Below are 18,603 nucleotides of genomic sequence, written 5' to 3' on the forward strand. Positions count from 1 at the left end.
GTGTCATGCCTTATCCCATTTTTCTTAGTAAAGATTGAAACTTTTGCCCAGTGAACTCTGTGCCGTTGTCGGGTCGGATGCATTTTATTTTTCCATATGGGGCTACGTCGGCTATGAATTTTTCTGTAGCCTTTGTCGTGTCAGCCTTCGCCTTAATTGAATATGTAAAAATCATCCCACTGTGGTCATCAGTGAATGCTATTGAGTACCTGTAGCCAATTCTATCTGTCGGTTCAATAGGACCGCACAGGTCTGTGTGCACTAGCTGTAGCGCAGTTGCAGCTTTAGCATCTGCATGTCTGTTCCTGCTCTGTGTCAGCTTGCCGTGTGTGCATATTTCACAGTTTTGATTAGGCTCGTGTTTCCCTCTAATAGAAATTCCTTTAACCACTTTTTCTAATTTAGCAACATCTTCACAAAGTTACAATGACCCAGTATTTTGTGCCAAGTTTGGATATCATAACAACCATGCGCTTCATCTACATTTTTCTCTTGAACTGTGTTTAGGTAATACATTGTACCAAACACCTCCATTTTGAATTTTGTCCCATCCCTGTGGACTAACCAGTCATCACTGTCTTTGAAGCAGACCTTTTGGAATTCCACATTTAGAATTCAGATTTTGTAGTTGAGTGGTGACTTCACAGTGTGGAAGTCGTGAGTTTGGCCTCCCTGTGTGGCTTTTGCGTGTTCTCCCGTGTGGGTCTTCTCTGGGTTCTCTGGTTTCCTACCACATTCCAAAAACACGCTTGCTAGGCCGATTGAACATGACAGAAAATGAATGGATGGATGAATTGTGTTTTTTCCAAAAGGCGTTTATCATTTCAATTCTTCATGTCCTCAAACATTAAGCATGCAAATATGTTTTCCCCAAATTGTGCCTTCTTACTGTATGTCTTTTGAAGAAGAGTCTCTGGAAAATGCTGGAGCACAAAAGGAAGAACGTGAAGGCTTATCTCCACAGTGTTGTCTTTTATGCCTTGTCCAACTGTCCTTTCGAGTGAAGCTTTGACCACAAACAGAGCAAGAGAAAGGTTTTTCTCCAGTGTGTATTCTCCTGTGCACATTCAACTGCACCTTCTGTCCGAATCGAGTTCCACAAATGGAACAGGCAAAGAATGTTTCCTCAGTGTGCGTTCTCGTGTGTTTGTTCAATTCACCTTGTGAACGAAAACATTTATCACAACTTAAACAGGCATGAGGCTTTACCCCAGAGTGAGTCATTTTGTGGAGTGTTAACTCTTTTTCTGTATAGAATGGTTTACCACACACTGAACAGGCACATTTTTTTTCTCCAGTGTGTCTTATGGCGTGGTTTGTTAAATCTGATTTTTGAAAGAATCTTTTCCCACAAACTGAGCAGGCAAAAGGTTTTTCTCCAGAGTGCGTTCTTCTGTGCACATTCAAATGCCCCTTCTGTCTGAATCGAGTTCCGCAAATGGAACAGTCAAAGGGTTTTTCTCCGGTGTGCGTTCTTCTGTGCACCTCCAAATGTGACATTTGAATGAATCGAGCTTCGCAAATTGAACAGGCAAAGGATTTTTCCGCAGTGTGGGTTTTCGTGTGTTTATTCAATTCACGTTGTGAACGAAAACATTTATCACAACTTGAACAGGCATGAGGCTTTACCCCAGAGTGAGTCATTTTGTGGAGTGTTAACTCTTTTTCTGTATAGAATGCTTTACCACACACTGAACAGGCAAATTTTTTTTCTCCAGTGTGTCTTATGGCGTGCTTTGCTAAATCTGATTTCTGAAGGAATCTTTTCCCACAAACTGAGCAGGCAAAAGGTTTTTCTCCAGTGTGCGTTCTTCTGTGCACATTCAAATGTCCCTTCTGTCTGAATCTAGTTCCGCAAATTGAACATGCAAAGGGTTTTTCTCCGGTGTGCGTTCTTTTGTGCGCATTCAAATGCGACATTTGAATGAATCGAGCTTCGCAAATTGAACAGGCAAAGGATTTTTCCGCAGTGTGCGTTCTCATGTGTTTGTTCAAGTCACCTCGTGAACGAAAACATTTATCACAACTTGAACAGGCATGAGGCTTTTCCCCAGAGTGAGTCATTTTGTGGCTTGTTAACTCTTTATCTGTATTGAACGCTTTACCGCATGTTGAACAGGCAAAGACTTTTTCCGCAGTGTGCCTTCTCATGTGTTTGTTCAAGTCACCTTGTAAATGAAAACATTTATTGCAACTTGAACAGGCGTAAGATTTTAACCCGGAGTGAATTATTTTGTGTCTTGTTAACTCGTGATGGATATAGAATGCTTTACCGCATACTGAACAGGCAAATTTTTTTTCTCCGGTGTGTCTTATGGCGTGCTTTGCTAAAGTTGATTTCTGAAGGAATCTTTTCCCACAAACTGAGCAGGAAAAAGGATTTTCTCCAGTGTGCGTTCTTAAGTGCTTGTTCAAATACAACTTTTGAATGAATCGAGCTTTGCAAATTGAACAGGCAAATGGTTTTTCGCCAGTGTGTGTTCTCATGTGTTTGTTTAAGTCACTACGTGTAACATAACATTTATCACAACTTGAACAGGCATAAGGCTTTAGCTTGAAGTGAGTCATTATGTGGAGTGTTAACTCTTGATCTGTATAGAATGCTTTATCACATTCTGAACAGGCAAATTTTTTCTCTCCGGTGTGTCTTATGGCGTGCTTTGCTAAATTTGATTTGACAAGGAATCTTTTCCCACAAACTGAGCAGGAAAAAACGTTTTCTCCAGTGTGCATTCTATTGTGCCTGTTCAAATACGACTTTTGACTGAATCGAGCTTTGCAAATTGAACAGGAAAAGGGTTTTTCTTCAGAGTGCCATGTTATGTGCCTCTCTAAATCGGTCTTAGCATAAAACCGCTTCCTGCAAATTGAGCAGGCAAAAGGTTTCACCTCAGTATGTGTTCTAATGTGGCCTGTTAAAATTGAACGCAGAGAAAATCGTTTCCCACAAACTGAGCAGGCAAAGGGTCTCTCCCCAGTATGTGTTCTGATGTGGTTTGCTAAATCTGATTTCTGAAGAAATCTTTTCCCACAAACTGAGCAGGCAAAAGGTCTTTCCCCAGTATGTGTTCTGATGTGGTTTGTTAAAATTGACTTCCTACCAAATCGTTTCCCGCAAACTGAGCAAGCAAACTGTCTCTCCCCAGTATGTTCTCTGATGTGGTTTGTTAAAGTTGTCTTCCGAGAAAATTGTTTCCCACAAACTGAGCAGGCAAAGGGTTTCTGCCCCGTATGTGTCCTGGTGTGCCTCTTCAAATTTGACTTACTGGCAAAGGTTTTGCCACATTGGGAACATTTCGGACGTCCGTTGCCCGCACGACATGTTGGATCATCTTTGGACTGTTGCTCATCCTCCGTGTCAGAAGAATGCGAGGTGACTTCGTCATCGTCTTCGGAAAGTGGAGCGAAGAGGCCATCCAAATGGGATCCTCCTTCTTGTTCTCCATCTGCTTCTTCTTTCTTCACACTGACGCCAGTCAACGGAAACTTGCTAATTTCCTCCTCCCGCTCTTCTTCTTTCACGTGAGGACGCTTCCCTGCTTCCTCCTCTTGACTTTGGGGGGGTTCTCGATCCTGATGCTCGAACCCCGAATCTTCTTCTTTGAGGTCTGCGGGGGTAACATTTTTGTTCCATAAAACACAACAAAGTTTAAATAAGATGAAGCATTTGGTAATGTTGCTTTGTGTTTGATTTTCCGAGTTGGCGTTCGCCGCCATTCACTTTAAATTGGATGATAAGTATCAAAGCAACAGCGTTTCCTATTGGCAGGGCCAGTCCTCGAACGTGTTCTTTGACGCCCTTATTGTCTAAATGTGTTTGTGCTCGTTCACTAGATTTCTGTGCTTATTTTATATTTTTAAACCTTATCATGCATTGTTGCTATTATATTATACTCAATCCTGAATATTTAGGTGCAAATTTATGATTTAAGGCTCTTGAACCTAACTTGCTACGTAACTACAGTGGGCGGGCGGCTCTGACACATTCAAAAACATTGGGAATATTGACGTACACCAGCAGATAAAGCAGCGGTTCTTAACCTTTTTTCCTCAATTTCCTACATTCCAATTCGCCAAGTCCCTGTTCCCCACAACAACAATGGTAAGTGAAAAATACAGTTTTAATGAGACTTGCGCTTGTTTGTTAGCTACTAGGGCATCAATATTTGGTTCAACTGAAGAAATGGCACATCATTCCACACTTGGCCAACCTGCTATTTCCCACTAGTGGGGAATTCCCCACAAGTTAAGAACCACTGAGATAAAGACTTTGAAGTTCTGTTTGTGAAGTAATGTAGGGAAAGAGATGCCAATTTCAAAGTAAGATCAGAGCATTGTCATCAAATGGTGAGTATACTTTTTGCTTTTTTGAATGTTGCTGTGCCAACAGAGCTGTAGTCGAGGGTATACGTACCGGCGTATACCCACTTTTTGGTCGGCATTGCGTATACCCACGCCCCCCCCCGCACACCCCCCATGCGCACTATTCAGTAATAGCTAACTGTCAGACTTCCTTTCTTTCCCTTAAAGGACAACCGACGTGTCCGGACAAGTTGTGTCCATAATTTGTAAAATGGCTTCAAATGACTATTTTATTTTAAAAAGATTCCACCGCATGTAGATATATTTTACATTTTAAGACTCGCGCTGAATATTCAGGAAGTCCTGTTTTTGAGTTGGTGACGAGTCCGTACGTGACGTCACTAAAGGAACACCCCCTGACCGAAAAAAAGACATATTGTAGCAGTCCTTCCATCACGTCAATGTATTTTGCTGTATTGTTTGGTCTGAAAACCTTGTGTTGCACCCAAAAGCCGACAGAAGAGGGTGGCTAAGCTCCATATAAGGAATTTATCAGCCTGTGGAAACGGAGGTGGCCACAGGTGGTCGCCATTTTGTGCCTCTTTTCTGGTGATAGTTTCTCCCCTGGAGGTGTAACAAGAAAGCATATTCTCCGAATCTGAAGCCATTGTTTTGATTCTCAAGCAATGCAAGACATCTTGGCATGACGTCATAAACTGGAGGCGGGACTTTCTGAAAATGCCCAATTTGCAGCTCAATTTTTTGCAGATTTTGGACACTTTAAGTCATTTTTATTGGTGTCTTGCATTTGAATAAAAATATCATACTGCGTGTTTTGGGTATTTTAGATGCTATAAAACGTTCTGATGTCAGTTAAGAAACAAAAAAGTGACGTTGGTTGTCCTTTAAGGATGGTGAAGCCATGACCCACCCTCCTCTGCCTCTAATTGGCTGGTACTCACTGCCTTCACTGATTAAATTGGTTAACTTTGGGCATGGTGACTGATGAGCCAATCAGAAGCGGAATCATGGTGGTCATTCGCGCCGCTAACACACATTTCAGCAGAGCAGACAAACAGAAGAAGCAGCAACTTTTAGGTAAGTTTTACGGTGTTTTCTAAATGAATCATGGTTTTAAACGAATGGCAATAATAGGACTGCACATTTAGAGGAGAAGAGATTTTGCCGCCAATAGTAAAACTGTGTGAGTCGGCTAGCGTTATGAAACGTAAGGGTAAGCTAGCTAGATGCCACGAAAGTAGCCCTAGAAGCCGAACCGCGGCCTCTCCCCCGCAGCCAAAGCGGAGCTGCAGCCGCTCCATACACCGGCCATGACCGGACAGCCGGCTCGCGCGTTCATGGTCGCTGAAAGGACCGAGCTTGATTCCACTTGATGCCGCATGGCAGCAGCTCCGTTAATGTTCGATGAAGCTGATTATGTCTATGAAGCTTGTTATTTTAAAGGTCTTAATTACAACGTTGTAAAGCTCTTAATTACAACGTTAGACAAGTTACTTAGCCTTAATTAACCTACATGATCTAGTTTCATTTTATAATAGCTGATTTTTAACTAAGTTAAAATACAAGAATGCAGTGGCGGTTCGTGCATTTCACACCAAGGCCTTCAATGAAGTCCTGCTTAGTCCGACTTGAACAAATATCCCTCGTAATACCGTAATTTATGACACAACGGCTGGAGATATCATTTACAAAAGCACACGCACGCAGTACTGGCCGTGTCATCACCTTAATCGTCTACAACACAGGCTACTGCAAACACTTAAAAATAAAAGGAAATTTAAAATCATTTGTCCACAAAGTTTTATGAAGTCCACCAAGTATATGCAATCTTTAACAAGATTTTACGCTAAATTACAAAATGTCAGTTTAATGTAAGAAAAACAAGACGTTCACAAAACGAACTATTTGTTGAAAATAAAAGTAAACAAATCTTTTTCATTTGTTCTTGAGAATAGGCCTACCTACATGCGACAGCGAGTTGTCCTCTCCTTCAGCCATTGTGGGTTAAAAAATAAATACTTGGTTTTTCTGCTAAAGTTTCCGGGTCTGATCTGTTGTAGCTTGGTTGATTTGCATAGCGCTGCCTCCGCTGAGGGCTGAGGTAAAGTGAGTATCCAATCACAGGACGCGTACATGTCATTTTCAACGCGAGGCCCTCTAGCTGGCCTTACTGTGCCAACTCGTGATGTGATTGGCTATCACAACTATGTATCAACGACATGTGCCCGTTCATGTACAGCGCACAGATGCCCTCACTGTTGATTCTGAAGGCGTCGGTCATATTTCATACAGCCTGGCGACACAAGCTAGCTGAATTCTGATTGGATTAAAAACTGTGACCTAAAACTACAACACTGAAAGGAGCATAACCAAATGGATATAATATAACATCAAGAAAACAGTATGTAGAATAATTATATATATATTTAGAAAAAAAATACTTTTTTAATGAAATTGACTTTTATTATAATTATGATAATGATGTCTGATTATGTTAGGCCAGCAGAGAAGGCCTTGCTGGCTCTGACGGCCCACCACTGCAAGAATGAGAGTAATAGTTTGAGATTTAAGCGAAAACAACACCGTGGTCTAACCAGGCTGTCTTTTTTGCATAGGGACAGATAGCAATGAAAAGAAAGGGAAGCATAGCAGACTTTTTTTATAAAGAGGCCCAAATCAGGCCCAGGCAGACCCCAGCCCAAAAATGTCATGGTGTGAGGAGGGGGTGATGTTGAATATCTTTCCTGATAATGAGCAGGTGATGTACTAGTAACAAAATGATGCTACATAATTTGATTTCTGCAGAAATGGCCTGGAGATGCCATGGAGAATGTTATGCTGCCTGCAACATCATTCAGCATGACCGGTTTGGTGATGGGTCAGTGATGCTCTGGGTGCAGTGGGACCTGGGTTCCTCCTTAGGTCCATTCGGCGCCACCAGGTTGCTCCTCAGACTGTCCAGGAGCTCAGTGATGCCCTGGTCCAGATCTGGGAGGAGATCCCCCAGGACACTATCCGTCGTCGCATTAGAAGCATGCCCCGACGTTGTCAGGCATTCATACAAGCACGTGGGGGCCACACAAACTACTGAGAGTCATTTTGAGTTGCTATAATGACATTTTGGCAAACTGGACCAGTCTGCTGCATCATTTTTTCACTTTCATTTTTGGGGTGTCTTTCATTTCCCCCCTCTATAGGGTGATCATTTTAATTTCTATCAAATTATGTAGCATCATTTTGTTACTAGTACATCACCTGCTCATTATCAGGAAAGATATTCCAGATCATCCCCCCCCCCCATTTAGAGCTGATGGTTTTTCAAAGTGTTCCTCTAATTTTTTTAGAGCAGTGTATTTTGTTGAATTAATCTGTTCAGCTGTTGAGAACAAATGTATTTCAATTTTATGACAGTGCACTTTTAATTTCATTGATTGTTTTTGATGTTTGGAAGAGAATGATTTGTGTTGTATTTTATGATAAATATGAACAAGAATGCATTGTCTACTTCAGATTTAAAGTATTTTTATTTAAATAAATGCTAAAAAAACCAAAACTCCATGTTTGCCTCATGATAAATACATTTTACATTCATTTGTGTGACCAGTAGTAACTAAAAACTGCTCTGAATTAAGTCATGATAATTTCATAATAGTGAGCGAGTAGAAATGACAGAATTTTGGGTAAATAGAGTAGTCTTACATGTCACTGGTTCTAAAACTGTTTTTCTGTACTACTTTCTGTGAATTTTTGTGAAATTTTAGAGTATACCCACTTCTCAAGGGACCACGACACCACTGTGTGCCAATGACCATTTTGTGTTTGGGAGCCTTAAACTGAGCATCGTCATCTTTATTAAATTCATCGAGTTGCTTGTTCTGTAGCCACAAGGGGACACAAGCCAGTGTCTTCTTGTGCCGGTCCCAAGCCCGGATAAATACAGAGGGTTGTGTCAGGAAGGGCATCCAACGTAAAAGCTTGGCCAAAACAAACATGCCAATCAAACCTCTGATGATGGAGGACACTGATTCGCTGTGGCGACCCCTTGAAGGGAAAAGCCGAAACGAAAAGAAGATTTGTGAATTAGAAGTGAACCGACCCGCTCTTGGGAAGACGACTCGAGGTTCCAACTTGCAAAGGTAACGTTGGAGCTCCACGTCGTCCATGGTTGGACAAAGTTCCTCCGTGTACTCTGCCGTCGTTCTTTCACTCATCTCCAGCGATACAAAAAATACACTCACGAGATCTGTTCAGACTGACGTATCCCAAACAAACGTGCCTCTTTGCTAGTAAGCGAACTTCGCCAGAGGAGCTTCGGCGCTCAAGGCAAGTTTGCCGGCGTATAAAGCTCGAATTAGGTCAGTTGGAGTCCAGTAAGATCGCACTGATGTCCAGTGAACACGAAAAGAAGAACGTTTTATGAAAAGCGTTCCGGTGACAAAATCTGCGGATCGAGTTCGGAAGGACACGCTGAAGTGCGCATGCGCAACGGGTCGGCCATATTTGGTCGCTACGGCGACTCCACTAAGTAAAAAGACGTCTGCGGTGCCTCGTTGACGCAGTATTGTTTAGTTGCAATGAGATTAGCAATTAAAAAAGAACTTGACTCAATGCATAAACGTCAACGTATACGTTTTCCCCGTATTTTATTCGTTTTACCATTTCTTGCGTGAAGGATAAATCTCCTGGATGCACTGGGACACATAATCCGTGAATATACTGGATTCATTGGGTATTTATTCAATGACGCCCACCCATAAAAAATTGAAAAGAACGTACAGCGAAGGGATTTGGAAATCATCCAGAAACTAAAACATTTTTCATTCATTTTGGAATTCCACATTTAGAATTCAGATTTTGTTGTTGAGTGGTTAGCGCGCCAAATTTACAGTGTGGCCGGGTCCTCCCTGTGTGTCATTTGCATGTTCTCCCGCGTGGGTTTTCTCCAGGTCCTCCGGTTTCCTTCCACATTGCAAAAACACGCATGCTAGGCCGATTGAACACTGCAGAAAATGAATGGATGGACGAATTGTGTTTTTTTTCCAAAAGGCGTTTATCATTTCAATTCTTCGTTTCCTCACAAATTAAGCATGCAAATGTTTTCCCCAAATTGTGCCTTCTTACATTTTGTCCTTTATAGAAGAGTCTCTGACAAATACTGGAGCACAAACGGAAGAACATGAAGGCTTATCCCCAGAGTGTTGTCTTTTATGCCTTTTCGAACTTTCCTTTCGAGTGAAGCTATTACGATAAACAGCAAGAGAAAGGTTTTTGTCCAGTGTGTGCGTTCTTCTGTGCACATTCAACTGCCCCTTTTGTCTGAATCGAGTTCCGCAAATTGAACAGGCAAAGGATTTTTCCGCAGTGTGCGTTCTCGTGTGTTTGTTCAATTCACCTTTTGAACGAAAACATTTATCACAACATGAACAGGCATGTGGCTTTACCCCGGAGTGAGTCATTTTGTGGATTGTTAACTCTTTATATGTATTGAACACTTTACTGCATGTTGAACAGGCAAAGACTTTTTACGCAGTGTGCCTTCTCGTGTGTTTGTTCAAGTCACCTTGTGAGTAAAAACATTTATCAACTTGAACAGGCATAAGGTTTTACCCTGGAGTGAATCATTTTGTGTCTTGTTAACTCGCGATTGATGTCGAATGATTTACCGCATACTGAACAGGCAAAATTTTTTTCTCCGGTGTGTCTTATGGCGTGGTTTTCTAAATGATATTTCCGAAGGAATCTTTTCCCACAAACTGAGCAGGAAAAAGGTTTTTCTCCAGTGTGCGATCTTATGTGCTTGTTCAAATCCAACTTATGCCTGAATCGAGCTTTGCAAATTGAACAGGAAAAGGGTTTTTCTCCAGAGTGCCATGTTATGTGCCTCGCTAAATCGGGCTTAGCAGAAAACCGCTTCCCACAAATTGAGCAGGCAAAAGGTTTTACCCCAGTATGTGTTCTGATGTGGCTTGTTAAAATTGAACGCAGAGAAAATCGTTTCCCACAAACTGAGCAGGCAAAGGTTCTCTCCCCAGTATGTCCTATGGCGTGGTTTGCTAAATCTGATTTCTGAAAGAATCTTTTCCCACAAACTGAGCAGGCAAAAGGTCTTTCCCCAGTATGTCTTCTGATGTGGTTTGTTAAATTTGACTTCCAACCAAATCGTTTCCCGCAAATTGAGCAGGCAAAGGCTCTCTCCCCAGTATGTGTTCTGATGTGGTTTGCTAAATCTGATTTCTGAAGGAATCTTTTCCCACAAACTGAGCAGGCAAAAGGTCTTTCCCCAGTATGCGTTCTGATGTGGTTTGTTAAAGTTGACTTCCAACCAAATTGTTTCCCGCAAACTGAGCAGGCAAAAGGTCTTTCCCCAGTATGTGTTTTGATGTGGTTTGTTAAAGTTGACTTCCAACCAAATCGTTTCCCGCAAACTGAGCAGGAAAAAGGTCTCTCCCCAGTATGTTCTCTGTTGTGGCTTGTTAAACTTTCCTTCCGAGAAAATTGTTTCCCACAAACTGAGCAGGCAAAGGGTTTCTGCCCCGTGTGTGTCTGGATGTGCCTCTTCAAATGTGACTTACTCGTAAAAGTTTTGCCACATTGGGAACATTTCGGACGTCCGTTGCCCGCACGACATGTCAGATCACCTTTGGACTGTTGCTCATCCTCCGTGTCAGAAGAATGCGAGGTGACTTCATCATCGTCTTCGGAAAGTGGAGCTAAGAGGCCATCCAAGTGGGATCCACCTTGTTCTCCATCTGCTTCTTCTTTCTTCACACTGACGCCACTCAACGGAAACTGGCTGATTTCCTCCTCCCGCTCTTCTTCTTTCACGTGAGGGTGCTTCCCTGCTTCCTCCTCTTGACTTTGGGGGGGTTCTCGATCCTGATGCTCGAACCCTGAATCTTCTTCGAGCTCTGCAGGGGCACAATTTTTGTTCCATAAGACACAACAAAGTTTAAATAAGATGAAGCATTTGGTAATGTTGGTCGCCATTTTGTGTCTCTTTTCTGGTGATAGTTTCTCCCCAATGTTGCCTCAAAATGGCATGGAATAAATTCTTTAATCGATTGCAAACATGTATGCTTTCCTCTTCAGAACTATTTGAATCATATTCATAACTGGAGGTGTAACAAGAAAGCATATTCTCCGAATCTGAAGCCATTGTTTTGATTCTCAAGCAATGCAAGACATCTTGGCATGACGTCACAAACAGGGGGCGGGACTTTCTGAAAATGCCCAATTCGCAGCTCAATTTTTTTGCAGATGTTAGACACTTTAAGTCATTTTTATTGGTGTTTTGCATTTGAATAAAAATATCATAATGCGTGTTTTGGGTATTTTAGATGCTATAAAACGTTTTTCTGATGTCAGTTAACAAAACAAAAAAGTGACGTTGGTTGTCCTTTAAGGATGGTGAAGCCATGACCCACCCTCCTCTGCCTCTAATTGGCTGGTACTCACTGCCTTCACTGATTAAATTGGTTGACTTTGGGCATGGTGACTGATGAGCCAATCAGAAGCGGAATCAGGGCGATCATTCGCGCTGCTTAACATATTGCACTTCAGGTGCCTGTGTGCCACTTGACTTGACTGTGAACAGCAGCAGAGCAGACACACAGAAGAAGCAGCAACTTTGAGGTAAGTTTTACGGTGTTTTCAAAACGAATCATGGTTTTAAACGAATGGCAATAATAGGACTGCACATTTAAAGGAGAAGAGATTTCCGGCAATAGTAAAACCGTGTGAGTCGACTAGCGTTATGAAACGTTAGGGTAAGCTAGCTAGATGCCACGAAAGTAGCCCTAGAAGCCGAACCGCGGCCTCTCCCCCGCAGCCAAAGCGGAGCTGCAGCCGCTCCGTACACCGGCCATGACCGGACAGAGCCGCCAGCCATGACCGGACAGCCGTGACCGGACAGCCGGCTCGCGCGTTCATGGTCGCTGAAAGGACCGATCTTGATTCCACTTGATGCCGCATGGCAGCAGCTCCGTTAATGTTCGATGAAGCTGATTATGTCTATGAAGCTTGTTATTGTAGAGGTCTTCATTACAACGTTAGACAAGTTACTTAGCCTTAATTAACCTACATGATCTAGTTTCATTTTATAATAGGTAGGCTGGTAGTTGATTTTTAAGTACACAAGAATAAGACTAATTGTTTGAGATTTAGGCGAAAACAACACTGTGGTCTAACCAGGCTGTCTTTTTTTGTATAGGGACAGATAGCAATGAAAAGGGAAGCATAGCAGACTTTTTTTTATAAAGAGGCCCAAATCAAGCCCAGACCAGGCCCAGGCAGACCCCAGCCCAAAAATGTCCTAATGTGAGGGGGTTGATCTTGAATACCGTATTTTCACGACCAAAGGGCGCACCGTGTGAAAAGGCGCAGTCTCATTTATGTGTGCCATTTCTGTATTTAACTTACTTACACATTGAGCGCACCGGCTGATAGGGCGCAAATTTTACATACCGGTACATATCCTCTACTGCCATACGTACGTCCGCCTCACAACAACACACAGGCATACAAGTCTGCGTATTACAGAAAACAGATCGGGAGCAAAACTGAGTTTGGTAGTACTTTATTTATTAATTACAAAGTAATAACATTTTGGAATCATCACTCAATAGGCGTCGACATGGTAAAATAGAGAACATTACCGGTACCGACTTTTCCGAAAGCTCGAACCACCGTGCGAGCAGACACGTTAGCCCAAGCATCCACAATCCATTGGCAAACTGTGGCGTAACATCCAGCCCTTTTCGATGAGAAGGTTTCTTCAGCCGTCATCTGTACAAAAGTGAAGGTTTCGGACGTTTCGCCTCCTATCCAAGAGGCTTCGTCAGCGAACTAAAGTCTGACTGGTCGTATCGGCCCCATTTATATATCCCTAATGTCCAGACATGGTGGCGCCGGACACAGCTATGATAGGTCCCTACTCTCAGGTTGGGGGGGGGCAGGGGACCCCTCCCTGGTGGGGTGAGGTTCAATTTGGATCGTTCATACAATAGCCTGCTTAGGCAAAACAGGTTAGGCAACTTTCGCAATGCTGATGAGGGTCGTTATGCTGATGAGGTGATACCGGGGGGAGTGGGGGTAATAGTCCAGTCGTTAGTCAGGAATGTAGGAACAATCAGTGGGGCCACGGGGAGGGGTCCCCTGCCCCCCCAACCTGAGAGTAGGGACCTATCATAGCTGTGTCCGGCGCCACCATGTCCGGACATTAGGGATATATAAATGGGGCCGATACGACCAGTCAGACTTTAGTTCGCTGACGAAGCCTCTTGGATAGGAGGCGAAACGTCCGAAACCTTCACTTTTGTACAGATGACGGCTGAAGAAACCTTCTCATCGATGGACCACTCCTGTACGACTGAGAGCTTACACAGACATCCAGCCCTTTTCGTTTGCCTTAATAATGACGCCTTCTGGAAATGTCTCTTTAGGCAAAGTCTTTCTTTTAAAATATCACAATCGGGAGTTTCTCTCCGTTAGCATGGTAGCCAAGCACAACAGGAAACAAAGCATTTTCGTGAGCTTTTCAGAATAATTCCCCGGCTGTTGCTGCGCTACCGCAGGACTACGGTAGCCCGGCGAATTATTCTGAAAAGCTCGCATAATGCTTTGTTTCCGGATGCAAAAATGGCACAGTTTCATAAAACGCCAGCACCAAGACGGACCTCCTTGGAAATGTTCAATTTTTATCTAATACGTCCACACTACAGGGCGCACCGCACATTTTGAAAAAAATCTGAGACGTTTATATGCGCCTTATGGCCGTGAAAATACGGTATATTTCCTGATAATGAGCAGGTGATGTACGAGTAACAAAATGGTGCTACATAATTTGATTTCTGCAGAAAGGGCCGGGAGATGCCATGGAGAATGTTATGCTGCCTGCAACATCATTCAGCATGACCGGTTTGGTGTTGGGTCAGTGATGCTCTGGGTGCAGTGGAACCTGGGTTCCTCCTTAGGTCCATCCAGGAGCTCAGTGATGCCCTGGTCCAAATCTGGGAGGAGATCCCCCAGGACACTATCCGTCCTCTCATTAGAAGCATGCCCCGACGTTGTCAGGCATTCATACAAGCACGTGGGGGCCACACATACTACTGAGAGTCATTTTGAGTTGCTACAATGACATTTTGGTAAAATGGACCAGTCTGCTGCATCATTTTTTCACTTTTGGGGTGTCTTTCATTTCCCCCCTCTATAGGGTGATCATTTTAATTTCTATCAAATTATGTAGCATCATTTTGTTACTAGTACATCACCTGCTCATTATCAGGAAAGATATTCCAGATCATTCCCCCCTCCCATTTAGAGCTGATGGTTTTTCAAAGTGTTCCTCTAATTTTTTAGAGCAGTGTATTTTGTTGAATACATCTGTTCAGCTGTTGAGAACAAATGTATTTCAATTTTATGACAGTGCACTTTTAATGTAATTGATTGTTTTTGATGTTTGGAAGATGATTTGTGTGGTATTTTATGTTAAATATGAACAAGAATGCATTGTCAACTTCAGATTTAAAATATTTTTATTTAAATGAATGCTCAAAAAATAACCAAAACTCCATGTTTGCCTCATGATAAATACATTTTACATTCATTTGTGTGACCAGTAGAAACTAAAAACTGCTCCGAATTAAGTCATGGTAATTTCATAACAGATTTTTGGGTAAATAGAGTAGTCTTACATGTCACTGGTTCTAAAACCGTCTTTTTTTCTGGACTACTTTCTGTAAATTTTTGTGAAATTTTAGAGTATACCCACTTCTCAAGGGACCACGACACCACTGTGTGCCAATGACCATTTTGTTTTTGGGAGCCTTTAACTGAGCATCTTCAGCTTTAGTAAATTCATCGAGTTGCTTGTTCTGTAGCCACAAGCCAGTGTCTTCTTGTGCCGGTCTCAAGCCCGGATAAATACAGAGGGTTGTGTCAGGAAGGGCATCCGACGTAAAAGCTTGGCCATAACAAACATGCCAATCAAACCTCTGATGATGGAGGACACTGATTCGCTGTGGCGACCCCTTGAATGGAAAAGCCGAAAGAAAAGAAGATTTGTGAATTAGAAGTGAACCGACCTGCTTTTGGGAAGACGACTCGACGTTCCAACTTGCAAAAATGACGTTGGAGCTCCACGTCGTCCGAGGTTGGACAAAGTTCCTCCTTGTACTCTGTCGTCTTTCTTTCACTCATCTCCGGCGACACAAAAAAATACACTCACGAGATCTGTTCAGATTGACGTGTCCCAAACAAACGTGCGTCTTTGCTAGTAAGCGAACTTCGCCAGAGGAGCTTCGGCGTTCACCAAGGCAAGTTTCCCGGCGTATAAAGCTCAAATTAGGTCAGTTGGAGTCCGGTAAGATCGTACTGATGTCCGGTGAACACGAAAAGAAGAACGTTTTCATGAAACGCGTTTCGGTGACAAAATGTGCGGATCGAGTTCGGAACGACACAATGAAGTGCGCATGCGCAGCGGGTCGGCCATCTTTGGCCCTACGGCGACCCCACTAAATCAAAAGACGTCCACGGTGCCTCACTAAAATATAGTCGTCGCAGTATTGTTTAGTTGCAATGAGATTCCAATTTAAAAAAAAAAATGACTCAAACTGCATAAACGTCAACGTATACGTTTCCCCGTATTTTATTAGTTTTAGCATTTCTTGCGTGAAGGATATAATCTCCTGGATTCACTGGGACACATAATCCGTGATGTATCATGAATTTATTGGGTATTTCGGGTCTGGCAATATCAAACCCCCTCATCTAGGCGACCCAGCCGGGGTGGATTAAATCCCGGCTTTTGTACCAGTTGCAACCCAGGGATCTGCCCTCTTCAGACACAACCAGCTTGTGGCTTTTTTCTGCTGCTTCGCTGGCAGTCTGAATGACCCTCTTCTTGGCCAGCCCTGTGATTCCCAGGCAGCCAAAAACTCTACAGAGGGAGCGTCCCGCGAAGCCACGACAGCCGACAATAGCCTGCTTAGGCAAAACAGGTTAGGCAAGTTTCGTAATGCTGATGAGGGTCGTAATGATGATGAGGTGATACCGGGGGAAATAGGCCAGTCGTTAGTAGGAACAATCAGTGGGGCCACAGGGAGGGGTCCTCTGCCCCCCAAACCTGAGAGTAGGGACCTATCATAGCTGTGACCAGTCAGACTTTAGTTCGCTGACGAAGCCTCTTGGATAGGAGGTGAAACGTCCGAAACCTTCAAATTTGTACAGATGACGGCTGAAGAAACCTTCTCATCGATGGACCACTCCTGTACGACTGAGAGCTTACACAGACATTATTAATATGAAAAGCAAATTGGTGACAGCTGATCATCAGACCAGAGTAACCACAGGCAAAGTGAGTTAGTGGATGCTCTCTGTGCACATAATAATAATATATACAGTAAAGTCTCCTTATATCGATATTCTCGGGAGTCCGACAAAATATCGATATAACCGGGACTGTCGATATATCCGACCCTGCGCGCATGTAATTTTCTCCTTGCGTTCATAGAAATAGTATCGTAATAAGCGGTACTATCGATATAACCGATATCGATATAACGAGACTTTACTGTATAATAATAATAACAACAATAATAACAATAATAATAACAATAATAATCCTCATCATCATCATCATTGATAAGCACCTTTCAAAACCCTCAAGGTCACTTTTCAGTCACATGATAAGTTTTTCTGTGGGTAAGCAGCAGCAGCCAAACGCGCCAGCGTTAACTCAACCCGGAAGTAATTCAAACAGATAGATAGTTAGCCAGTTAGCCAATAAATAGCTAGTAGCTAGTCAGCCAGCTATATAGCTCCCTGTGTGTCTTTTGCATGTTCTCCCGCGTGTGTTTTCTCCGGGTTCTCCGGTTTCCTCCCACATTGCAAAAACATGCATGCTAGGCCGATTGAACACTTCAGAAAATGAATGTATGGATGGATTGTGTTTTTCCAAAAGGCGTTTATCATTTCAATTCTTCATTTCCTCAAAAATTAAGCATCCAAATGTTTTCCCCAAATTGTGCCTTCTTACATTTTGTCCTTTGAAGAATAGTCTCTGGCAAATACTGGAGCACAAACGGAAGAACGTGAAGGCTTATCTCCACAGTGTTGTCTTTTATGCCTTGTCAAACTTTCCTTTCGATTGAAGCTTTTCTCACAAACAGAGCAAGAGTAAGGTTTTTCTCCAGTGTGTATTCTTCTGTGCACGTTCAACTGCCACTTCTGTCTGAATCGAGTTCCGCAAATTGAACAGGCAAATGATTTTTCCGCAGTGTGTGTTCTCGTGTGTTTGTTCAATTCACCTTGTGAACGAAAACATTTATCACAACTTGAACAGGCATGAGGCTTTTCCCCAGAATGAGTCATTTTGTGGATTGTTAAGTCTTTATCTGTATAGAATGCTTTACCACACACTGAACAGGCACATTTTTTTTCTCCAGTGTGTCTTATGGCGTGCATTGCTAAATGTGATGTCTGAAGGAATCTTTTCCCACAAACTGAGCAGGCAAAAGGTTTTTCTCCAGTGTGCGTTCTTCTGTGCACATTCAAATGCCCCTTCTGTCTGAATCGAGTTCCGCAAATTGAACAGGCAAATGATTTTTCCGCAGTGTGTGTTCTCGTGTGTTTGTTCAATTCACCTTGTGAACGAAAACATTTATCACAACTTGAACAGGCATGAGGTTTTTCCCCAGAATGAGTCATTTTGTGGATTGTTAACTCTTTATCTGTATAGAATGCTTTACCACACACTGAACAGGTAAATTTTTTTTCTCCAGTGTGTCTTATGGCGTGCATTGCTAAATGTGATGTCTGAAGGAATCTTTTCCCACAAACTGAGCAGGCAAAAGGTTTTTCTCCAGTGTGCGTTCTTCTGTGCACATTCAAATGCCCCTTCTGTCTGAATCGAGTTCCACAAATTGAACAGGCAAAGGGTTTTTCTCCGGTGTGCGTTCTTTTGTGCACATTCAAATGCGACATTTGAATGAATCGAGCTTCGCAAATTGAACAGGCAAAGGATTTTTCCGCAGTGTGCATTCTCGTGTGTTTGTTCAAGTCACCTCGTGAACGAAAACATTTATCACAACTTGAACAGGCATAAGGCTTTTCCTCAGCGTGAGTCATTTTGTGGCTTGTTAACTCTTTATTTGTATTGAACGCTTTACCGCATGCTGAACAAGCAAAGACTTTTTCCGCAGTGTGCCTTCTCGTGTGTTTGTTCAAGTCACCTTGTGAATGAAAACATTTATCGCAACTTGAACAGGCATAAGGTTTTACCCC

The 18,603-nt window shown here is 42.8% G+C and overlaps 2 protein-coding genes across 3 annotated transcripts; both read right to left on the reverse strand.

The window, feature by feature from the left end:
- Positions 1-598: 598 nt before the first annotated feature.
- LOC148900152 (uncharacterized) lies at positions 599-8,550 on the reverse strand. The gene is made up of 2 exons (XM_088991563.1): positions 8,420-8,550; positions 599-3,608 (listed from the first exon to the last, which is right to left on the reverse strand). Exons 1-2 carry the CDS (start codon positions 8,532-8,534, stop codon positions 886-888), a joined length of 2,838 nt encoding a protein of 945 aa, XP_088847689.1. The 5' UTR covers positions 8,535-8,550; the 3' UTR covers positions 599-885.
- Positions 8,551-9,196: 646 nt separating this feature from the next.
- On the reverse strand, positions 9,197-17,354 carry LOC148900153 (uncharacterized). 2 transcript variants are annotated; one of them, XM_088991640.1, is made up of 3 exons: positions 15,405-17,354; positions 10,962-11,231; positions 9,197-9,323 (listed from the first exon to the last, which is right to left on the reverse strand). In XM_088991640.1, the coding sequence occupies exons 1-3, from the start codon at positions 15,517-15,519 to the stop codon at positions 9,235-9,237; spliced, it is 474 nt and encodes a 157-aa protein (XP_088847766.1). In that variant the 5' UTR covers positions 15,520-17,354; the 3' UTR covers positions 9,197-9,234. The 2 variants fall into 2 exon arrangements, with proteins under 2 accessions (XP_088847766.1, XP_088847765.1); XM_088991639.1 differs by lacking the exon at positions 9,197-9,323 and having other exon boundaries at positions 9,903-11,231.
- Positions 17,355-18,603: the final 1,249 nt, after the last annotated feature.

The sequence above is a fragment of the Hippocampus bargibanti genome, linkage group LG03, assembly GCF_051943395.1.
Source record: "Hippocampus bargibanti isolate YZ-2025 linkage group LG03, ASM5194339v1, whole genome shotgun sequence".
NCBI classification, from domain to species: Eukaryota; Metazoa; Chordata; class Actinopteri; order Syngnathiformes; family Syngnathidae; genus Hippocampus; species Hippocampus bargibanti.